General features: G+C 39.5%; 1 protein-coding gene across 2 annotated transcripts in view; it reads right to left on the reverse strand.

The window, feature by feature from the left end:
• zfr (zinc finger RNA binding protein) overlaps positions 1–25,452 on the reverse strand; it is a 76,246-nt gene that overhangs the window by 9,280 nt on the left and 41,514 nt on the right. Inside the window, exons 4-17 of one of the 2 annotated variants that reach the window (XM_050050314.1) lie at positions 23,154–23,292; positions 20,952–21,170; positions 17,521–17,756; positions 16,941–17,144; positions 15,993–16,311; positions 14,554–14,723; positions 14,334–14,453; positions 12,281–12,426; positions 10,372–10,537; positions 7,686–7,888; positions 7,091–7,241; positions 5,074–5,215; positions 2,779–2,876; positions 1,842–1,937 (exon numbers count right to left, since the gene is read on the reverse strand). In XM_050050314.1, the coding sequence (XP_049906271.1) occupies positions 1,842–1,937; positions 2,779–2,876; positions 5,074–5,215; positions 7,091–7,241; positions 7,686–7,888; positions 10,372–10,537; positions 12,281–12,426; positions 14,334–14,453; positions 14,554–14,723; positions 15,993–16,311; positions 16,941–17,144; positions 17,521–17,756; positions 20,952–21,170; positions 23,154–23,292 (2,409 nt within the window). The remainder of the gene's footprint in view (positions 1–1,841; positions 1,938–2,778; positions 2,877–5,073; positions 5,216–7,090; positions 7,242–7,685; positions 7,889–10,371; positions 10,538–12,280; positions 12,427–14,333; positions 14,454–14,553; positions 14,724–15,992; positions 16,312–16,940; positions 17,145–17,520; positions 17,757–20,951; positions 21,171–23,153; positions 23,293–25,452) is intronic. The other variant, XR_007570314.1, reaches the window with a different exon arrangement.

Genomic DNA, 25,452 nt, shown 5'->3' on the forward strand with positions numbered 1-25,452 from the left:
ACTCTTACTTATTTTCATAAAAGGAGAATTTCCCTATTCAACTATGGATTAATAAATATTCTTTTACCATAAAAACGAGTCTCTAGGGTGACCAGAAGTCCTGAAAAATTCAGGACAGTCCCGAAATCCAAGCAGTTGTCCTGAATCCCGACTCCTGCCCTAATTGCCCCAAAAATTATACTAGAGCAGAGTCTGGAGTAGTTATTGCCTGATAAAACATTAAAAACTGATCATGGTGGTTGAGTCGTCCTGCAGCTCCTGCCGGCTGCACATTGGCTGCAGCAGTTCCAACATGAATTATGGGTGTTGTAGTTTTTAAATTGTGTACAGCAGTGGCGATGAAGTAGATAAAGAGAGTGCAAGTTGCAGCCGCGAGGACAGGGAAAGCGCAGGCAGCCACAAGAAGGAGTGATTTGCACGTTACAGTGCAGCCTCTTGTTCTAACTGTTCAAAACTGTTCTACAAACTTGTTTTACAAACTGAGACGCATGTAACGAATGTACCAGGCATCTTTTATTTTGTTAGCTTTTATTTTTTATTGAGTTTAAACATTGATCACTTCCATAAAATAAAACGAGAAATTGGAAAAGAGAAAATGATTGAAAAAAATGTTAAAATTAAATTAGGGAACTGATGACAGATGTATTTTCTCTGTGTTTTCACATCTATTGCTGCTTTAATTTGCAGCTACGCTTTTAATAAAGATGACATGTATTGACAGTCAAGAGAGAGCTGCTGAAGGAGAAAGATAATGCAATCACAGGCCAGCGCCTAACAGCCAACAGCGACAAGTGGCTCAACCTCACGCACCTCATCCCTCTCCTCGCATCACTGCGCCGCTAACAGCTGCTGACCTGTGATTGCATTACCTTTCTCCTTCAGCAGCTCTCTCCACCTTGGAAAGGCTACCCCGATGTTGACCCTCATTTTCTGAATTCGCTGGTCACGTTGCCTTTTTGATTCCCTTTTGCGCTTTCTTGGCGACGAGGATTCCGTCTCCCGTGATGCTGCACATGCATGATCCTGCAGTATGCCCAAAGAGTGGGACTTTGTTATGCTGCAGTAGTGCCGGGGTAGTAGCAGCACCGCTAACAGCTGTTAGCCTCTGTCAGCGTCGCAGTGATGCGAGGAGAGGGATGAGGTGTGTGAGGTTGAGCCACTTGTCAGTTGTCAAAAGGCAAGACGTGATTAGTTTGTTTCAATTTACACCCGCCCCAACAGTCCTACGTTGTAAACACAGCCAGCATGGTGAGGAGGGGGTTTGTCAACTCTGTGTAAGAGCCTGAATGAACACTCCATGAAGTATCGGATGACATGGTTTCATCAATGTTATCATAACTTTTTGGTACACAGCGGCTACTGTTGTTGCAATATGTGTTTGAAACAGTGAGGCGCTAGAGTGCACTATCTGTTTGAATGCAATATATGATTTCAATGTTAGATGTGAGAAATTCCTACACACTGTGGCTTTAAATCCAAACGCAAGCAGTATGGAATCACCCCACCAGGGTCAGTTTGTAGTCTGACGAGAAGTAGATACTCGTGGTGTAAGTTCAAGTTCTTTCTGCATCTTTCATGTTTGAGGTCTTTGAAAAGGCTTCTGTGCAAGTTCATGTTTTCAGAAAGAACCACAAAAAATATTTGGTGCTAAATTCCTAACATTGTAACAAGTGTCATGCAGGCTGTCTTTGGTAGTTAATTTAAAACTGTAGTCCTAGATTGAACTTTGGTGAAAAGATGTCACATTTCATCAACTCATTCTTTTTTAGAGCGAGCACAAAGTCACACAGTGCTTAGAGGCCTTTTCATGTTTCATTAGCATGTTTCAATAGCACACTTACCCATCCTGGGAAGGGCAGCCAAGTAGGAACTCGCTGACAGAGATCCCTCAGGATTCGGATGATGATCACACAGGACTGAAGTCCATTGGCTCTAGCCTTGTGATGCAATAAAGTTAGGTTTATGGAGTGACAAGAGTGACAAGAAATGGACCAAACAAGTGAATCAGTTCTGTCATAGAGGTCCAAACACTACTGTGCATAATGGAAGCTTGAGTATGGTTTGAGGTGTATATGAGCCTTAAGAGCTTGCAATCAGCTGCCATTCCCAGTAGTCTTGTACCTCACAGTTAGTAAGGGAGTTCAAAGTTTGCAAGATGCACAAGAAATGAGAACTTGTCATCTTCTAAACCCTGACCCCAGGTTTATCCAAGAATCTCACAAATGGGTACTTAAGAGTACAAGAGTCCACCTGAGAGGAGAGTATAGGGACTGAAAGAGCAGAGGAAATCTGCTTTACTTTGCCTGTGCTTTTGCTCAGGTAGCAGAATCACAGCTAAGCTAATCAGATATTCCTTTTTCTCTCAATCCCTATTCTACAAAATATATAGAATAAAAACAATACAAACGTTGAACATGAAAGCACTTCTTGAATGCACAACTTTGTGCAAGTTATTGTGCAGCCTTATGGAATCACATGTAACTATAATGCAGTACTTGGAAAATTGAAAGGGAATACAAGGATGCCAGTTCTTTGCTAGAGCATGTTTTTTTCATATGAGAGCTTCAAATGAACTTAGATTTATAATTAACAAAGAGATATTAACCAGATCTTTGTTGTAATATCTGGCATCCTTGAATATTTTTTTTGCTTTAATAATAATAGTTTTTCTCATTACTATATAATAAAAACCAAATGTGTAAACACAAATAAATGAATAAACAAATAAATAATGCATCTCATAAGGCTACAGTAAGAAAGTAAAATGATGTTCCGAACCTGGAACCACTTAGCGTGGCGCAGAGCAGCCAGAGCGTCAAGGCATTTTTGCCTGTCCAAGACGTCCGCTGGGTCTTTCACCATACCCGAGGTTACATCTAAAAATGGATTTGAAGTGTCAAAATGGTGATGAGGAATGGGTGTTTGACCAGGTCAGCGAGGCTGGCAAAGAACAAACACATTGCCACACATACCAATGTCTAGTTCCATGACAACCTACAATTGGTTGCTTTTTTTGTTCTTTTAAAAAAGGTTACAGACACTAAAAATCTGACTACACAAACCAACACATTGTCAAAGGAAGTGGATGGCTACAGATTGACAGTGTACTACATGTTAAGTCATTATATTCTGTAAAAGGGGGTATGAATTTACTGACTCAACATTGACGACAAATAGACTGATGTGTTTAGAAAGCACCACTGTAGTTAAATGACATGGGATTAGGCTCACAAATGTTTTGAAGCCAATACCATTTTATCAGGTAAAGATGTTGTAAAGCTTACCATTACCTTGGTAAGTACCATGGCAGTTTTTAATTTTAGTAGATTTTATTCACTCATCACAGGTACAGAGGAGGGATTCCATGGCTAATGATTATTAGCATGAACTTGGTGCAGAGAGAAACAAAGGGCAAACGACAAATATGGAGTGACCTGATAAAAAAGTGGCATGGCAATAGTAGGTGTGGCAAAGTTTTTGGAATGTGAGAGAACCTTGGTCAAAAATCCTTCCGAAGCAGTTGGGCCCTATTAAACCTCTGATGGGAGACAATGTAATCAATTTTTATATCATATATATAAATATATATATAAATAAATATATATATATATAAATATATATATATATATATATATATATATATATATATATATGAGAAAAACTAAAGGGGTCACTGAGCTGGACTTGTACATATTACTTTGAATATAAAGAGAAGGAAGCAATGAGTGCTGAAGAGGAGGAAAAAACCAAAGGGGGTTAGGATATCACTGCATGCATACCTAACATCAGTAGGTTGGAATAAGACCCCAACAATCATTGCATACCAAATGTTGTACTCTGGTCCAACCAAAGATTCCTCTGTCATAGCCTTCTGGACCTGAACTTTTAACAATACTCCCCCAAGAATTATTAGAAATAATTGGATTTCAAAACAATTTTCATGGTTCATGGTTCATCTTCATCTCTATATTGTCAATTAATTCCGAAGAGAAAATGCTCCATCTTCAAATTATTTGTCCTAATATTTCAGCAAAATCAAAAAGACAAAAGCTTGTCAGAAAATTACAGTTTTTGAGTCCTATGTGTGTAAAGGAGGATGTCAATCAACTCAGGGGAGCACCTCAGAACAGGGGACCTCAGCATGGTGAGCTGTGTTTCACCAGTACACAAAAGGAAGATTTGTTTCCTGTGGGAAAGTAACATCCAATTTCCTCTGCCAAATCTTGATTTGAGAAGGGGTTTAAAGATTCAAACACCTTTGCACAATTAATTCCAAATCAAACTTGAGGAACAAAAGTGCCTCCTGTTATCTATTTGGTCATGTTCAGCAGGAATTGTCTTTTTTGTCTCTTCATATTAAAGGAAATTTGGAGAAAATACACTGTAATTCATGTCTCCCATTGATTATAGCCAACAATAAAATGGAAACAGAATCCCCTGGAACACAGGAAACAAAATAGACTCTCAGCTGGGATTAACTAGACTTAACACAATGCAAAACACTGGTCATGCTTTGTTTAAAGAATAAAGATAGCATTTGAGAGGTAAGAGCAAAAAGCCTAAGGGCAATACTGCTGGCACTTGCCTTTTTCATCTTGTTTTCATTTGAAGTGATCTGCCCACATAATTAGAAAGAGCATTCATTGAAAAATATATCAGTAATCAGTTGGGGCTCTTTTGGGGGCTCCCAGTAAAAGCAGATTATCAAAATATAATTTTTAATTTGAAAAGAAAAAAATCCATTCTAATGGTTTCAGTAGTTCAAACAATGATTGTATTTAGAATAAAATGTTTGCAGGTTGTGCATAACAAACCCTGAAGTAAAGAAACTACTTTGCAAATATGGGAGCTTTGGGTTCCTTGGTTGACCTGTCATTTTGGATTCCTGAAGTCCAGATAAATCATACATGAAAAGCAGGTCTGATTTAGAGCCCAACAAAAAAATGTTTATGGAGTGCCAGCAGGACAGCGCTCTTTAGGTTGTCAACAAACATACTGAAACTGATTTTATAGAGATAGCAGAAAGACAAAAAAAGGAGGTGCAATGTGAAAGGCTGTGATGGGTTTCCCAACCTCCATCCCGGCCATTTTCCTCTCTGATGACAGGTGAAGTCAGCGTGATTGTCACTTGCATCTTTGGCTCGGTACAGGATGTCAGAATGATAGCTGCCTCCTGGATAGATCCACTGACCTCATATTTTTCTGGTGTTACCATCTGAAAGAAATGGCGTAAATGCACAGAACATTTCAAAGTCCACTGTACATGCAACTAGTTGACAATTATTTCTCCAAATAACAGTTAAGGGTAGTGTTGTCACGATACCAAAATCTTTGTTTCGGTACCAATACCAATATGAATTTCGATACTTTTCGATACTTTTCGATACTCTTCGATACTTTTCCTAAGGAAAAGTCCTTTTGGCTACAAACCTTTAGAACAATAAATAGTAGGGGTGTAACGGTACCAAAAAATCATGGTTCGGTAAGTACCTCGGTACGGACGTCACGGTTTGGTAACTCAAATGTTCCACCAAGTTTGTGTTGTCTCGTGTTGTCTCCCTTTGCGAGGCAGACTTTCTCTTGTCTTTTTTCACGTGCGCCAGCTGCGAATGTTGATACAGGTGTTGTCATACACACCACTTGTGCAATCTGTGCTCCAATAGGAACAAGAAAGGCGTTTGTGTGCATAAATGAGTAAAATAAATTAACTAAATTAATGAATTGAATCAATTTCAAAGTACCGGTATTTTCCAAATGCAGTATAGTACCGTTTGGAATACTCTAGTACCGCGGTACTATTTTAGTACCGGTATACCGTGCAACACTAGTTAGGGGGCATACAGAGTTAATGCCATCTATACTACTCAGTGGCCACTTTAATAGGTACAGTTGTTAGTACATGTAGACTGCCAAGTCTTTGTAATGTAAAAGGATGCTCACTGGAATCACGGTTTCCACTAACTGTTGTAACAAAACAGGCTTTATGTAGGGTTTATGCAATAAGGTAATGTGGTAATGTGGTAGGGATGCAAATCTGTGATTTTGTCGTGGTTCCTATTTTTTGTTGTGTAAATAAATCAGCAGTCATTGATTGTGTGTATAAACTGTTTCAATTGTTTTAAATATCTTGCACAAGTATGCTATTAACCAGGTTGGAACATACACAAATGTAAATGGTGAATGGACCTGCACTTGTAAAACCCATTTTTAGTCTTCCAACCATTCAAAGCACTTTAACACTACAAATTGCATTCATCCAGTCACACACACATTCACACACTGGCAGCTGAGGCTACCATACAAAGTGCCACCTGCTACTTAGTTTTTAGACATTCACACACTGATGGAACAGCCATCAGGAGCAGTTTGGGATTCAGTATCTTGCCCAAGGATACTTGGGATGCAGACTGGAGGAGCCGAGGATTGAACCGCTGATCTTACGATTAGCAAACAACCTGCTCTATCTGTATTGCTTCATCAGTAGTGAAAAGAGGTTAAGGATTATAACTCAAAGTGGTGTGTGTGTCAGTTTACACAGCCTCCACAGCAAACTTTGATTAAGTTGAACACACACATACCATATGAAAAACTATGTGCTCTCTAACTACAGAACCTGGCATCTCACTGCACCATCACTTCAACTGCTAATGCTTAAAAAGTTTAAAAAACCTTCAGGCAACAACATCAAACATGATGGACTGGGTGAAAATGCATTTTCAGGTTTCCTACCTTGACTTGGTCTTATTTCTACTTAAAAGTAATCTCTGGTATGCGTGTAATGCAAGTGTGTGGTGTGGGTTACAGTTACTGTCAAACTATTCTACTCCACCACACTTACCTTAAACTTTTAATATATAATATATAATAATATCTGACCCAGTACTATCTGAAAATGCCAATAAAATGTTAATCATAAAAAGAAAATATCTGACCAAGTAAATTACTGTGACAGAAGTGTTCTCATTATTTTTCACATCAGATTATTCAACTAAACCAAAGGGTAAATGTGTCTTAGAAAGCTGGAGGCAGGCACCTATTGAAGTGGCCACTGAAGAAATTAATTGTGGTGTTACATTTGTAAAGACAGTACTGTTAGTTGTTTGGGGAGGTGCTCCACAATGCGGGTGAGGAGGCCCTTGGTGGGCTTCTCACAGCAGAGCAGGACTAGGTTGACATTCTTGTCCCCACGAAGCAGCAAGCCTTTGGCCAGTACTCCAACCCTCATCACTCCCTTCAGGGCTCTAGACAGTTGTACAAGAAGCAACACAATCAACAATTAAATGTTATTATGAGAAGCAAAATACATCCAAACACCAAATTTTGTTTCAATTAACAATGTATATTATAACTTGAAAGAGGGAAAGAGATACTTAATTAGAAACACACTCACACTAATGTGTTTGGAGGAAAAGTTAAAGAAGAGCAATACAACCTGCACTTCTGCAGTTAGCTATATTTATCCAACTTCATGTCTGATCTAATCTACACAATGCAGGGACAGGTGTGCAGGACTCTGTTTTAGAGCAAAGCTTTTGTTTGAAATGTATCTTTATGCACAGGAAGGCTAACCATTTAACCAACCTTACTGCATTCAGTAGACAATCTCAAAAGTACAGGCAGCCCAGATGTAAACTCCACCACTATGGGATTAATAAAGTCTTACTTTATCTTATCAGATGACACACCTGTCTTTAGAGGGTTCTTTCTCCTCTTTGTCCTCGTCCTTGGCCTTGTCCTGGTCTGTAATTATATCTGAGACCAGTTTGAGGGCACGTTCTGTGATGGACACGATTTTCTGGATAGACTGGAGCTCATCTTCTGAGGGGTAGATGGCTGCATGCTTGGTCATTACATAGCGGTCATCTGAAGAATCAGGCCGACGTGGAGGCTGAAAGATACCAAAGTTCCAAACAGCAAGACTACTTTAAATGGACATGTTTTGATAATGACATCACACTCCAGTGTCTTGTTGAGATTAAGTGCATAAAACCTAAACGCAAACAGCTGTAACAAAGACACACATTTACACATAAACAAAGACAGCCTACGGGAATTTATGTTTGAGTAGCCAGGAAAGCCACTGTGTTTTGTTGCTTTGATGGAGAAATACCTGTCGATGCTTTTTATCTCAATCTAAGCAGACAAAAAAATACCAATCATCTATTGTAAGTTAATGATGTAACTTTAGCTAGCTTGTAGTACAGCTCAAAGGATCTTGCAGTTTTCAATAAAAATGCAAAGGACTGTGTAAAGAAATGGGAAACTGTCATATAACCAACCAGCTTCAGAGACACGAAAAGAAGAAGAAGCTAGCTTGCATGTGTTTGTATCCTATTTTGCTTACTTTTTTCTAGCTATTTTGTCAATTGCTACTTAATCATGCTGTGTGTATGTACAAACACTTCCTGTAGATTGTGATATTTGGTATTACAGGCAGAAGATATCTTATTAATGTATCAACACCTTGTTTCCTACGCCGTGTAGAGCTTGATATATTTTGTTCTTTTTGTGATGCATGTCTTTGGAGAATGTGGGTTTGAATCTGTGTTCCTTGCCTTTGTGGAGGTTGTTTTATGTCAGACTAAAACCTAATTAAACCAACCCAGAGAAAAGGTTCAATGGCCTCTAAACACGATAAGATTCACATGCATTATGTCAGGGTGTCTACAGGTAGAGACCTTTTTCTAATACAATTCTTAACAGAATTTAGGACTAATTTTTAGGATAGTCTTTTTCTTATTCATGCAGTGCAGGTAGTAGTATACAATAGTATATATGTAGTCGTGTGCAGAAGAAGCTTTTATGCAGGACTATGGTCATGAGAGTGAGACAGATTAATCTACAATAGATCTAATCTATTTTGTCAACAGGTAAGTGTAGGTAAAAAGACAGTATTAGGTAGGCATGTGCCATATCATCTAATTCACAATAATACCAGTTTAATTCTTAACATCATATGAAAAATTTATATTGTGATACTCGTGATACTTCGACTTGTTGACATATTGACGTCATACTGTTACCCAGGGCACCAACAAGCATGGCTGAAAGCGAAATCATTACCGACTCCGCGGTGGTTCCATAAAGAGGAGCAGCTTCAGTAGTGTAGAATAAACTGTGGCATCGTTAGGCCTGGGCGTCCTGAATATTTTAAGAACAGCCCCAGACTTCTCAGACTCTTTTAGCGACTTCCCGCTCAGAGGGAACTTATTCAGCAGCTCCTCTGGCAGCACCACAGCATCTCTCCCTCTCCTCTCTCGCCATGAACACACAGGAGTCAAGTGATTTTGCTCAACAAAAACTACATATATCAATAGTTATTGTACCATAACAGCCTGTAATGGGTTACAGTGGGATGATTGGAGGAGAAATGGCAAAGCATACAGGTCCAGGTGGGGGAAAAAAAAACAACTCAATCATTTTTGCTAAAGGAGAAGGAAATCGCCAATTAAATTATATAGAAAGATCCCAGGGTATTTTTTTTTTGTATTTGGAAACTGTTTAATTTGTGGTAGATTTTATTTAGTTGTACTATTAACATTGCATACAGAATTTGAATCTCACTGAGTTACTGTTGTTGTTTTTGTTTGGTTTTTATTGAATATTTGAAGGCAAACTGTCAGGTTAACATGTAAAACTATATCACTTATTTTGTTGCAATTCTAATTTTTAAATTAGGAATACTTTTTTTTATTCATTAACTTGTCATACCGTCAAGAATATCGTTATCCCAAAAATACCCTGAAATATTGTGATGTTATTTTAAGGCCATATCGCCCCCCCTCGTATTAGGGTTCAGTGGAAGGTTTTAAGATGTGAGAGAGCTTAACTTATTTTGACCAAAAGAAATTGAAAGATTGGATCAATGAAATGAGATAAAATGCATGTGGCATTTAAGAACTCACAAACTGAATTTAATACATTTTCAGTCTTTTAAAAAGGACCTGCAGATGCCCCATATGCTTCTCAAAACTCTAGGCCTACTTGTGTGTGATGAAAAATAAAGGCCTGATACAGAAACAGGATTCCTGTTCTCTACATAAGACAAAACGCACCTTTATGATGCATGGCGTGCTTCTGTGATGCTACTACTGGATCAGTTTTTTTGGTGGCAAATCTTACGTACAGTGTCCTCTCCCATTCGTGTAAGTAGATGGATTTAACAAAGCTCAAGAGGGGGAAAATGCCAAAGCAAACTCTTCTGACAATGATGTGGTCTGTGGGTATTAACAGAGTAGTAAAGTAATAGTTTGTAATGTCACCAGGGAGCAACTATTACCAACTCCAGTAAGTAAAATGTAGAGTGTTACTAACTTATGGTCTCAGCAATTTACTGAGCCACACTGCGTAGGCACAATCATAAGACCTTACCACAGGACCCTGGGGCTGCAAGCCAGGCATCCCCGGCCGGACTCCTAGTAGACCAGGAGGGCCCATAGGCCCCTGTGGATACCCTCCGTCTGGTATACGGCGTCGGTCATCCCAGTGATGCTGCTCCTCTTCCATACGTCTCCAGTACATGTCTTCTTCATAACGCCTGAACATAAAACCACAGCTGGTATCCATCCCTGTTTTTTTGTTTTTTTTTTGGCTTTAACGTTTAATTTGACAGGATAGCTTCAGAGTGATGCCTTCTGCCTTGTAGGGAACCTCCTGCATTCATTATATGCCATCAATTATGCAGTTCTGTCCTTTCATTTTTTTTATCCATCTGAACATAACCAGAATCAGAATCCTGTTTATTACCAAGTAGGTTTTTACATACAAGAAATTTTGCTATGGTATTTTGGTACATAACATTAACATAGTAAGAAACAATAGCCCCGTTTCCACCAAACATTTTCGGTATCAATCAATTCAATCAATTTTATTTATAAAGCCCAATATCACAAATCACAATTTGCCTCACAGGGCTTTACAGCATACGACATCCCTCTGTCCTTATGACCCTCGCAGCGGATAAGGAAAAACTCCCCAAANATCAATTCAACAATTTTATTTATAAAGCCCAATATCACAAATCACAATTTGCCTCACAGGGCTTTACAGCATACGACATCCCTCTGTCCTTATGACCCTCGCAGCGGATAAGGAAAAACTCCCCAAAAAAAAAAAAAAAAAAACCCTTTAACGGGGAAAGGTATGGTACCTTTGGAACCGAAAGTACCCTTCAGACATGCAGACATGGCACAGAAACCCTAGCATTTCCACTGCAAACCATATCTCTAAATGTGGGTGGGGTTGTTGTCACTCACTGCTCCGTCCAGCACTCACTGTATTTCCTCATTATCGGTGACACAGAGGAAAGTCTGCACCTCGCTTATTGTCCAAAGAACGAGACTGCACGCCAACATTTACAGAACAAAATAGCTCAAAACAAAACAGGCTGCAGTGAGAGTCTCTCTCCATGGGATATATAAAAATACCGGGTTTGTACATTTAGTCCTTCTCAGGCAAGCTCAGGGGTATAGTGTTGAGTTGGCCGAACGCTATGCAACCCTTTTCTTTTCTCCGAGTGAGGATTAGAATATATGCAGTTTACACAACCCGTCCGAAATTAATACATATAAACGCTTGAAGATCCACTTATTGCTAAAAGTGTATGTAAAAACCAAAGTAATGGTCCAAGTTGTAATATAGAATGTTTAAGGTGTGTTGATTGAGTCACGTCGTCAGCTCGTGCATTGAGTAACATTACGAGTTAATGTTCCACCTTAAAAATCCGGCAGTCGGCCCACTGAATGAAGTTATTTTTTCTCCAACTCTGGCTGCTGCAAGAGGCAGCAAAACATCCTTTCACTGCATATTTATAGTTTATTAATTAAACTCTCCACGATATGAACAGTGGCTTCTCCCTGATAACCAGCCACAACTCAGCCCTGAGCAGAGTGACCGTCCGCTATTAACCAATCAACGGACTGTAGTTTTCACAGCTCCACTTTTTAGTACCAGATCTTTGTGCTAGGTACCCCTTCAAAAATGGTAATGCTTAGGAACGGTTCCATCTGTACTATCCACAACTTTTCGCAGTAGAAACGCACCAAACTGAAGCGTACCGTACCGTACTGCTCGATGGAAACGGGGTTAACGAAGCCTAGAAGTTGTTCTGAGCCTTACTGATACTGAAACTGATAACTGAACTTTGATAACCACAGTATTCTCCCTCCAAAGTATTCCTGCATCAGAGGCAGGCAACAGCCCAAGATAGTGTGAATACATCTCTATTTATATACTGTATCTCTCCTCAACAACCATTAATAAGAAATGACCATAATCATACCGCATCTCCATTCTCCAGCGCTCCTCCTCCTCTCTCCTTCTCCAGTACTCCTCTTTCTGCATCTGCTTTCTCATCTTCTCTTCCTGGATCTTTCTTGCTCGGATGCTTGGCTTGACCTCCACCTGCAGATCTGGGTTCACCTTCTTCTACAAAACAAACCATTAAAAAAGCTTTTATTGTGTAATAAAGAAATAAGAAAACTCCATTCAGAGATATAGTGGAATTGCTGTCAGTTATCACAAGGGTAGTCATTAATAAAAGGTAAAGTGTTGATTTAATTATACTGCAGGCTCCAATATTTATCAAGTATCTCAGTCATCTCTAGACATTTAGCATAAAGTTTGACTAGGACTTTCACCTGGGCAGCTGAGGCTAAGAGGTATAGCGGATCATCCACTAACCAGAAGACCAGCTGTTCAATCTCCAGCTCCTCCGGCATGCATGTCGAGGCATCCCTGGGCAAGATACCGAACCCCAAATTGCTCCCGATGGCTGTTCCATCAGTGTGTGTGTGTGTGTGTGTGTGTGTGTGTGTGTGTTAAAAACTGACAAGCAGGTGGCACCTTTTAAGACAGCCTAGGCCACAGCGTATGAATGCTGTTGTGAGTGGGTGAATGCCACTCGTAATGTAAAACACGCTTTGTCCGGTCGAAAGACTAGAAAGGTGCTATACAACTGCAGGTCCGTCCCACCTTAGAGTAAAGGAATAGTTTAACCCTTAGGGCCTTTTTTGGGGTATTTTTACTGCCTTTACTTTTAAGCTCCTATCACAGTCATTATAAAGGCTACATACACATGCTATATCTTGTTTTGTTTTGTATTTTTCCCGGAACAATCTGGGCTATCCAGATTTGCCATCATTACATGTCCTTCTATGTACCTGTATTTTATATTATTTTTTATATCAATAAAGAAAAAAATCTGTGTTACTAAATTCTTACATTTTTACATGTATCTCACCATAGCAAGTTGGAAGTAGACATATTCTGCCATATATGAAGAGGGGAGACTCTCTGGAATCTGGTAATATAAGAACCATGATGGTGGGACATTCTGTCACTTCACAGTTGTCCAAAACATGTGGTTTGTGATGAACGGTTGCAGAGAAAATCCATAGAGAAGAACAGGTGTGAATTTGGATGCACTTCGTGTCATTCGGGCCCATAGGGTGAAGAAAGGTTCTGCTTTAAAAATAATGACAGCCAGGCAAACGTCTTTGATCCAGTACTGAATCAGCATCGTCAGTATGCCTGACATATATATATATTTTATAAGGCCTTTAGAGCAGATGTGTAGGTTCTTAACTAAATCAGTATTTGAGAAGATGTCTGCTCTCCTGGAACGTGACGCATCTGAGCCTCAGGTGCACCCTGAGACCTTGGTAGTACACAAGTTTTCCATGCCACCTTTGAAGGACCCAATACAATTTTTTTTCCAAGCTTTTGTCACTTCACAAAAGTAAAAGCAAGTTTCTTCTGTCTATAGAAACCATTATGTGTGCAAGTGTGACCTATGACTAATGACTTACTGCAACAGGTCAGTTAAGCGCCGCAGTCCTCAAGCACCATTTCTATGTTAAAAAAGAGTAATCACTTTACCCAGGCCTGAAATATAGGACCAAATATGCAACATTCTCATAATGTTACAGGAACACTTTACCCACATTCATTTTCACAAAAAAACCTTAGTACTTAGTCTGGCTTTGAAGAGAGCATAGAGGAGTTTCACTTTCAGTTTTAAATAGTAAATGCATGTGTTTTGGAAAGTGCTGATAAACAATTGGATAAATGAAACTTGGATTTTACTGCACGAGTTGTGTGAGAGTTTGTAAATGAATATTTTGTAATATTTCTGCTGTTTTTCCGTGGAGGCACGTCAGAAAAACAACATTTTCTTAATGAATTCAAAGTAACATGGCATGACCAACTGATATACAAACGTTCATTTTGTGGTTCAAGTATTGCTTTATTTTTCTGCTTTGGGAAACCTGATGAATGGAATGTAGTGTGTAATAAAATCCTGTGTAGCAGTAGGAGACATGTCAGCTACAAACCTTGTATTGCAGACGATGTCTGCGACCTTTTAGATGCATTTCCTTTGCATTTGGATCGTTGAAACTACATTCACACAGCTTACAGTGGAAGCGGATTACTTTGCCTTCATCGTTTCGAACCTAGAAAGGAGTTCCATGTATTACACTCAAGATTTAAATGCATTTCTGCTCAGTAAGTGTAGGTCGACTCTTGCCCATGTATTGGTCTGTCAATACTTACCTCCTCAACATAGTCATGACCAACCGGCTGGACGTCATTTTGCAGTGCAGCCAAGGCTGATGTGGACAGGGCATCTGAAACTTCAGTCTTGGTGTCATGAGACATCGCAGGCTTAGAAGTCTCCACTTTAGCCTCTTCCATCTTCACTGTGGTCTGTAATTTATTTCCACCTGCACAAATTACAATGTTGTTTAACCAAAGACCATTTACAGAGCTACTGTTAAACCTTTGTCTAAATATATCTACATAGAAATGTAATGTGACAAAGTTGGTAATGAGGGTCTGTGAGGAGTAATTCACACGGAAGGATTTCGTTCTGTGGTTGTCACAATTGTTAATATGGCTGACAGGACAAGCATGATAACCAGCACAAACAGTTTTATAACCAACAACTAATAACTTTAAGACTTTTGGGATTTATCAAATGGCTTTACAAGAGGACTTGTTTTCTTACCCAGAATAACTAGAATATGGAGACTTAAAAATAATGCCATTAGAGAATAAATAGATAGTTTAAAATTGTGACATCCTTGAACAGCAACAGAAAACATTGTATTGATACTCAAATCATCTAAGCGTGTCATTTAGATCACTGAGCACATCTGTAAACAATTTTTTCCTGTTTCCTGTCAAACATTTATAGAATTTGCATGTTTGTTCAATTTGATATACTTTTATTAATCCCCCCGAGGGGAAATTCAATTTTTCCACTCTTGCTGTCAATTACAAACAGGTCCGAACACACACATGCACAAACAGGACCTATACATGCCCTAAGTGGAGAGATGTCAGGGGCTGCCTTGGTCAGGCGCCATACACACACACACACACACACACACACACACACACACACACACACACACACATACATACATACACACACTTCTGATTCGAGGTGTCCCAAATACCAGATTTTTAATCAGCATCGAAGCTTCGGTGAGAATTATCTACGATTATTCGAAGCTTTGACAGGAGTAGGGGGGTTTGGACTTTTTCTTAACATTTGTTTAAGTCGATGCACCTAAAATTATTTCACAATTGGCCAATCTGATAACCTGCAGGTCACAGTAACATTAGCCATAATAGCTAGAAAAAAAGGAACACTTTGCAAGATGGCTAAGCTGTTAATGATAGTTTTCAGGAGATTTGCAAAGCTCATTGCAGATCTGTGGTATAGAAGTTTCCTTTGGTTTATCTGGCACTCCTTTTTTTTTGGGGGGGGGGGGTCATCTTGGTCAATTTTCAAACTATTCCAGATGCTTGACTTTTTTGACATCTTGCCATCATATCTGTACGCCTGTACACATATATGACACCTTGAGCACTTTGTCATGCTACTCATAGACAGCCACAATAAAAGCAGTAACTTATTTCCACCAAAACATTTTAATTTTATCAATTTAAGCCAAGTGTTGCACCTTCGGTGTGTGCTTACTAACCAACAAAATTGATCTTGGGGGTGTTGCCTTTTTTTCCAGCTGAGGCAGAGTTGGCAGCAGAGAGGTTGTTGGCTACTGGGTTCTTGACACCTGCCATACCACTGCTGACTATGTTGACAGGTTTCAGGTAGGGGGGGGTGGAGCTGGTAGCAGGGGAGGAGGAGGCATTCCCACACAGAGAGCTGGTGGTGCTGGAACTGCTCAGGGTAGCTGTGGTGGTTTTGCTGGGGGCAGCTGTGGTGGAGGACGATGTCTGAGAGACCATACTGGGCTCAGTAGAGGGAATAGGTTTACCAAGTTTGGTATGAAGTTTCACAACCTGGAGAAGAGAATTCAGAGCATTTTCAGCACGTTTTAGGTTTCCATTTAACACAATGACAACACAGACTATTGGTTCCAGACTATTTAATTCATTTAGGACTTGAAAATTATGTTTTGTTTTAATTACTGCAGGTTTTGTGGTTTGTGCACCTTATCTCCTTGTTTATATGTTGTCTTCTGTCCCTTTAATCTCCTTCTCTGTGGACTTTGCATGATCTTAAGGTGTCTATGCATTTGCTACCAAAGATTAGACATGCAGTTAAGTTAGTTAGCAACTTTTAACTGTGTAGGTGTGGATGTGAATGGTCGTCTGTCTGTCTGTCTGTCTCATCCAATGTGAGCGAAGATAAGTTCCAGCCCTGATATCACCACACAGGAGAAGAGGGTATAGATAATGAACAAACAGATAGATTTTAATGGGACTTCATGACTGCAACCACGAAAATGTTGCAACAAAAAAAAAGAATTATAAGAGTTTAGTGTTCTCCTCAATCCCAAGTTCAAATAGAGACAGAGCTGCACAAGAGGGTTGTCTTGTCTGTTGACTACCATTTAACAAGAGTTAATACTACCTCGAGCCCCCAGCTGATTCAGGGAAGATATTTAATGCTCCACTTAGATTCATACCTTCTGGTGCTTGGCTCCACGGATATGTGCGGCATAGGCATCAGCACCAGTGCAGGAGACATCGCAAAGTTCACAGCGAAGCTGGTTTTGAGCATTGCGGGCCAATACCCCTCCACCACTACCGCTGCTGGTGCTGCTCTGAGAAACCTTCAGAGCTGCTTCCTTCTTCTTGTGCTTCTGGCCTTCCAGATGCTCCTTGTAAGTCTTATGCATTCAATGTTTGGAGAAAAACAGAGCCATTAGTTGCACTGGTCGACCAGTATTTGTTTAGGACACTAATGATTTTATTACTGTATGTGATTTCTAGACAAAAAACCTAAAAACCTGACTTAATCTAAATGAATCCAAGGCTTTCTCTACTCAACTACATCAAGTAAATTAAACGTAACCATATTTTGTTTTTTAAACAAATTTACTCTGCTCATTTCATGTTCTCCGCAGGTCACACTTTTCACTCATATCACTGTATGTCAAGAGACAGCATTTCAACTGAGCACAATGGGGCATTTCAGACAGCTGATGTAGTGGATTAGGATGTATATACTCCAAATGGTGGAACTGTGGACTATATTGAACTCACCTGCGGGCCAGCACAGCTGATCTTACAGACATCACAATAGTGGATCTGAGGGGGTTTGGGTGGTTGCTTGGGCCGAAGCTGCTTACTCTGAAAGGGGGGTTTCTTGGTGAAAGTGTTCCCCGTCCACGCTGCTGTTGCTGCTACAGCGGCCACTGCTTGCTTCTGTTGCTGTTGTTGCTGGTAATAGCTGGAGGCTGCAGAGTAAACTGCTGCCTCATAGCCTGAGTATGAGGTACCTGTAAGATGATGAACACATAACATATATACACATATATATATACATACACATATCTATGTATCTATCTATCTATCTACACACATATATACATATACATATATGTGTATACATATATATATATATATACACATATATGTGTATATATGTGTGTGTGTGTGTGTGTGTGTGTGTGTGCTGCCCACTGCTTGTGTGCATGACTGTAACTGCATGATTATTTGAGGGTTTCCTAATGGCTCAAAACCTCTTGAAAGGGTATGAGCTGTATAATTTGTTCAAACAGTAAACCAATTGAATAAGAAGGTCAACGACTGAGTGTTTTTGGATTACAGGGATAATGATCATGCTGACAGACAAGGGCTTCCTTAACGCAGCTAAGAACAGCTTGTCTGCACTGAGATCTGCCTCACATTTACCTGCAATAGGAAAATCATGCATGTTTTCATGCTCTGATTCCTTCAAGCACACCATTCTAAATCTTTAAATCATCATGATGGTTATGATCAGGGTCTTATGACACAAGATAAATGTCTTATATGCTTGACAATGCCAATTTTTTTGGCCAAAACTGAGAGCTGTTAACCTTTTTATTGCAGTCAAAGTGGCCGTATGGCCCGCAGGCGCTTTCGGAAAGGTGCCAGGCTTTAATTGGTGAGCCAGTGATTTTCTGTTGTTGGGCCATTGATTTTTATTTGCATAGTTATTTGTTGACGGATACAAAGCCAGTGGCAGTCTATTGATCAAGCCTACAGAGGCTGCATTGAAAAGAGATGAGGCTGAGGGAAGAGTGAGGGATTAACCTTTAAATTAGAAAATGTAGACCAATATTAGTGAAGCCTAGCTTCATTGTGTTGTATGCATACTACTTACATGTTAACGCACCTTTTGGAAATAGTTAAGAGGGAATGTATTCAGTCAGATTATTTTATTAATTTTGTTTTTATATTATCTTAAAGAAAGGGTTTATTATTTTTCCTTGCTATCGTCTGCAGCATGACACTCCTGTGCATCCATATTGCCAATCCCCTATACTGTCTTCTTCTCTGCCCTTTGAGAGGCTCAGACTATATAAGACCCACCTTCTTTAAAGTTGGCAACCAATCAAAAGTGACAAATGATAGCCTCTGACTGTGGCATCTCAAAGGCTTGTCTTATAGGGACATAATTACGGGGCGAATAGCAGTAACCCATCTCGCTGCCTGCTTGTTTGCTTGCATGTGTGAAACTGGGTTGCTTGAGAAGTTGTAGCAAACATGGCATTTGTTTACATTAATTAATGACTCTTTGTTTAGTATTTTTAGTCTCCATTTTTGAGGCATATAATTGTTCATTTCTGCTGTGTTAAAAAAACTAAAACAGGTAGACAAATGGCTCTCATTAAGAATCTTGAAATGAAATGAAATTAATTGTTAATTTCATTTCATTTCAAGGTTCTTGAAATGAAATGACAAATTAACAGTGGATTGATTGTTTTAATTATATATTAAATATATAATTAAAACAATCAATCTGCTGTTAATTTGTCCCATTTTAAAAAAGGAACCAAAAGACACAAAACATCAGAGTGTTCATTCTCAAATATGACAGAAACACAACACTGAAAAAAGGTAATACATATTAAATCAGCACCTTGAGAATTGATGTAGTACAGAGCAGTAATACTCAAATGAAAGCCTGCAGGCCAAATCTGGCCCACGATAGGGTGCCAGTTGGCCCGCTGACACATTTTAGAATTCACAATGAAAATAAATTGTTTCACTATGGGGATTTTTTTTTGTAATTAGGGTGCCAAAGTGCATTAAAAAACATCAAAATAGAGGTTGTTTATTAAAAAAAAAAAGGTCAGCAGAGGAGCCACCAGACATCTGTTGAGGGGCGCAGGGATATTTTGAGCCCTGAATGTCCTCAGATCTTAGAAACACCCCTGCATACACCTAAGGCCTGTCCTACAAAGCCAGTTCAGCTTACTTAGGATATCGTTTTGTTATCTGGCTTGATTAACCCTAACATTGGCCATCTTGATAACTGGTAACACGAAGCTGGTCATCAATATCAACTAGTTCAGTCAGTTCTGGGTTTTCCCTTTCCAAAAGATGTAGAAACACTGGAAATCATTTCTAAATATGAAACATAGGCCAAGAATGAAAATACATGCAGATATTAGTACATATGAAATTAGTATAGAGGGAATATTTTTTGCTGTTTAGTTGAATGATGATGAAACTACTCTGACTATGTCATATGAAACACTTTACAGAAAATGCAGACTGTTTCTGCTACTGAAGTAAAGGGTGAAAAAGTAGCTTAGTTAAAAACTGATGAGGTTTATCTGACCGAAATGTAGCATTTTTAATAACAGGAGCCAATGAACAGTGTATGGATTAGATTAGACAGTTGTCTCATGTTATTTTGAGCTGCAGTCATGGAATCGGAGTGTAAAAATAGCAACGCTGTCAGCTATCTCAGCAGACTAAAATATATTTTGCATTAGTTAATACACTGCTAAAATAATGTGTTTAGTGTTGCAAATGATCTCTCCATATGTTAGATGCTCTGTTTTAAAAACAGTGGAAATACAGCCCTGAAACAATGAAATAATATATTGCTATAACAATATATAGGCAGAACCAGCCTCATAGTACTGAAAACCCAGAGTTAAACCTGAAGTTACCTCGCTTATTCCAAATCCTGTTTATAGTCCAGGCCTCCGACCTCCGCTGGGCTGCTGCGACTGTATTTGCCTCTTGGCAAAGATGAGTGAGGACAGCAAACGTCAAAAGGTTCAAGACAGGCAATTCATTTATTGTATATACTNTATATACACACACACACACACATATATACATATATACACACACACACACACACACACACACACACACACATATATATATATATATATATATACAAACACACAAACACACACACAAAATTAACCCAAAGAGACACAAAATGACAAAGACACAAAATTAACCCAAAATTGTATTCAAAAGGGACAATAGAACCACAGAGACACAAAATGATTAAAAAAAGACTCTTTATAACCTCAAAGAGACACAAAATGACNTGTGTGTGTGTGTGTGTGTGTGTGTGTGTGTGTGTGCGTGTGCGTGTGTGTGTAAAACAGCTTCCTGGTTTACCAGAACAATCTTTGGTACAATTTCAAGCCGAATTCACTTTGGTTGCCAAAGCTTACCAGAGTATGTGACAGCATTTGTGCTGTAGGTTGGGCTTTGGGAGTAAGAAGGGACCACAGAGGCAGCAGCAGCCACAGGCTGGACAGTGGAGGTCACTGGGTAGATGGAGAAAGTGGATGAGGCTGGACTGGGAGCAGCTGGCTTTATGACAGTCACCTGTCGAGTTTGCTGGCTCTGAGTGTATGATGTTACCCCCTGACTGTATCCTGGTTTGGGAGCTAGAAAACACAAAAGTGGAAAACATACCTCTCAAAATCATTTTTGTTAATGTATAGCAAACTGTTGAACAAGTACTGTTAATTAACCTTGATCAGAACCTTAATCAGCCTTGGCTGTGGGACAGTTGTCTGTTAGCTTGACTGTGCTTGTTGGGTTAGTCCCTGGGTGTCTAGCTCATATGGCAAATACAAATGAGCAACCAGAACTGTAGGAGCTTTCAATGTCACGTAAATCTATTGAAAACCGAAGAGGGTAAGTTGCAGTTAACACAGCTTTCACACATGTGCTTTTTGCACCTAAAGATTTTCGTATCAGACATCATTTGATCACCATTTATGCTTTAGATTTTTTCTGCGACAGCCATTCAATGTATTTACATACAGTAACTACCTCTCTATATAATATATATTTGCCTCTTCTTACATTGTTGACTGCTGCTTTCTAACTGTCCATGTTTCCAGATGGTTCTGATAATCCATGATTTCGGTTGTGGGATGATTTAACTGTAGTTTTGGGTACAGTTGCTTCTGTTGGTTTACAATTTAAATCCACCACAGACTCAGTGATGTTGTCATTGGTGATATCGATGATGGTGTTCTGGAGGATGCTTAAAACTCTGATTTAAGTGTAAATGCACTGTACTGCACTGCTGAAAAACTTAAAGCTGAACTACATTAACGAACTAGGGGCTGAAAGACATTGCTTAAAAAGATGAAAGATAGATTAATGCTGTCAAAAGTGGTAGCAAAAATCCAAAATGGAGTAGATCAAAAATTATTTTTTTGTTCACTGCATTTATTGAAAAAAATTAACAATGTCACCATCTGGAGGCTTTTATGCTGAAAACACAGCTGCATCCAGCTCCCCTCTGTAATGTCCTGTCACCATCTTGGTCCTTTGTTTTGAAAATCCAGTTAACACCAAAGCCACCACTGTGTGCTCCTGTGACCTGGTTGGTGCATTAACTGAGGAAGCTAAGAAATGAAAGACATTGCGAGAAAAGCTGGAAGCTACAAGGCAATACTGTGAATATTTTTAGAAAAAGTCTAAAATGTAGAGAAAAAACATAATAATAGCAGAAGACAGACAGACAGACACAAGGAGAAAGATACAGACAAATAGGGAGAGACAGAGACACAGACAGACCAATGAACCAATCAGAAACAGCCAGGAAGTGATGGAGGTCTCATCAGTGTCACAAACACAAGTGCAGAAAATGTGTGGGAATGCTGAAAGATTTTCAGATATTTTTTTTTTTTTTTTTTTAAATGTGAGCTTGTTTGGTCCTGTTGAGTCATTTCTGACAGAGTAGTAGTAGTGGTTAATATTCCAGCTTTCTGTGTATTGCAGTGCACACAAGGATGCAGCGGGGTGGCAAAATGTGATGTTAAAATAGGGCTCAGACATTGATCAAAAGCATAGATAAATTTATGACCAAATACAAGATTCAGATGTTCAGTCGAGGTGCTTTGTGGCAAGTAGCAGACACACACAAGCCTGTGATGACGTGGACGGTAACAAGCACTTTAGCAATACTCCCATGGCAATGTAGCTGGTTATGCTGTTGCATTCTTGCTCGTAGCGGCACTGTTTTCTGTACATGTTAATTCAAACATGCCTGGCTTTGGTGAACTGGCATAACTACCAGGAATGGAAATCGATTCAAAAGAGAAAGCCTATTCAAGTGGGTGGGTCAAAAAAGAGGGACTGTAAATACAGACAGGAGGGTGAAACTAAAAGTTTACTTTGATGAGGTAGTTATTCAATGCAATCAAGTGTAATGCTGTGGTTTATCAGTTAAGTGTATGGAACTACACTACAAACTGGAATCTCTGCTGATGGTAAGATGCATGGTGACATACTGCCTCTCATGAATGGGTCCAACTCGGGTCCAACTTGTGATTAGTAAATTAGTGTCATATATCTGTTATTTCAAAGTGGTATAACTGACTGAAAATGAATTGAGTGTGTACTTAGCATACCTGTCTGGTAGTAGGAATCAGCCACGCTGGGTTGTGGCTGTGCAGCAGCGACCGCTGCTGTAGCAGCGGGCTGTTGGTAGTACTGCTTACTGTCATAAGCTACAGCAGGAGCTGTGGATCGGACATAGGAGTAGGAGTCCTACAAAGGAAAACAGTAAAACAGAGTTGCAGGTTTAGTGGTTCAATTCCTTGCTCTCCCCCGTCCACATGTCCAGAGTCCTTAGTAAAGACACTAAACCCCAAATTGCTCCAAATGCTACCATCAGTGTAAGTGTGTGCTTGGATGGTTAAATGAGAGGCAAGGGTAGGAATAACGGGGCAACAGGAAATTCTGTCCATTTACCATGTATAGCCAGTGAATTACACAAAACAAAAAGTCACCATTCAATGTGATTCTGTACCACTTGTAGACTCTCTCCTGTGGAAATGTACATTTATCATGTGAGCTATAGAGTACAGGTAGTTTCGACACCACCCAAACATTTATTACCCAACCTATTTATTCGCAGGGAAGTTACATTTAGTGGGACATATGAGGAGCATAGACTATGGACACTCTTTGGTGGGAGAAAATTGTGGAGCAACTACTTTGCACAGATGCAAAACTAGAAATTTATAGCATTTTACAATGTGACATAATAATGCCACTTTCATGCTTCCCACAGTTTAACACAAGTGATAATCAAACTGTAGTATTCAAACCATCCCTTCATTTTTTTCACATTTTGTTATGTTGCAGCCTTATGATGAAAAAATTTGTAAAACTATATCTCCTGCCATATATCTACACTCAATACTGCTATGGGTGTGGCAGTATTTTGATGTGTGTCTAGTTATTTTCTGTGTCTGGTATGGCTATGTTCTCTGTGTGTGTGTGTGTGTGTGTGTGTGTGTGTGTGTGTGTGTGTGTGTGTAATCTGTCATGGGAGGATCTCTGTCCTGTTGTCCGGTCTGAGAGTATCAGCTGCTGACTCGCTCTAAAATCAAAGTCTGCTGTTTAAAATCCTGGGCTTCCAAATCCAGCTTCCAAACCATGACTGTTTCTGTATCAAACCTGTTAGGTTTTGTAAGGCTATCAGTGCTTTAGTGGCCTCCTGAGTATTTCAGTGTGACCTTAGGGTTATCTTAAGGTTATCTCTGAGAAATATGGCTTAAAATAATATTGGAATATATTTAGGCAATATCGCAATACACAATATATTGTGATATCCATAGTACTGTAGACTACATAAATACATTATTAAATGAACTAGAGTAACAATAAAGTTAAAGGGAAATTTCGGTTTATTTCAACCCGTCTCCTATCGTCCTAAATTTGTTTCAAGTCACTAGTGACATAGAAATAATAGTTAGCATGTTAGCCTTTAGCCTAGATACAGCCGTAGCGTCAGACCTGTTAAAACGTAATTGAACGGGTATCCTTTCAAGTGCAAAGTTAGTCCACTAAACAACCTTTTTCTCCACAAAGACCGCCTCATATCGTTAGGATAAATGTCAGAGAACATATAGAAAACGACATGTAAACGTGTTGTCTTACCTTACCGGTGTGGTGCCATGTTTGTTGTTTACCATTTAGCTAAGGCTGCAACCAGTCCCATTCCTTGCAAATGAGATATTCCTCTTCTGTGGGCATTGGGGTACAGCATTCACAGGTAACATTACACCACCAATCTCCAGAGCTAAAGCCTTCCAGCAGCCATTCCTCCTCTGTCGTCCTCTATCTGTTGTGCCTCCCTCTCTCTCCTCCTCCATTCTTCAATTTCACGAAGCTCTTCGTCAGTGTATTCTGGCTCAAATAAATAAGGGCGGCCATCAAACTCTGCAAAATCAAATTCCTCCTCCACAAAGTCGAAGTCTGGCAAAAAGTCAGCCATTATTCTATGTCTTTCATAAAATAAATGAATGAACTTTTCAGGCTACTGTCCGGTTCTGCCTTCCAGCTGTTGCTGCTTGTTCTCGTGATATTTCAGGCACGGTATGAGATCGCTGCTTGTTCTCGCGATATTTTGGCTGCGCTTTGGAAAGCAGAGCTAAATGGTAAACAAACATGGCAGCACACCGGTTAGGTAAGACAACACGTTCACATGTCGTTTTCTATATGTTCTCTGACATTTATCCTAACGATATGAGGCGGTCTTCGTGGAAAAAAGCTTGTTTAGTGGACTAACTTTGCACTTGAAGTATGCCCTTTCACTTACGTTTTAACAGGTCTGACGCTACTATGCGCCCCGGCCAGGGGCGAAAATCCCATTTCATAGTTGGGGGGACAATAAACAGTAAGATTTTAGAGAATAATTCC

Source organism: Epinephelus moara, chromosome 8 (genome assembly GCF_006386435.1).
Source record: "Epinephelus moara isolate mb chromosome 8, YSFRI_EMoa_1.0, whole genome shotgun sequence".
NCBI lineage: Eukaryota > Metazoa > Chordata > Actinopteri > Perciformes > Serranidae > Epinephelus > Epinephelus moara.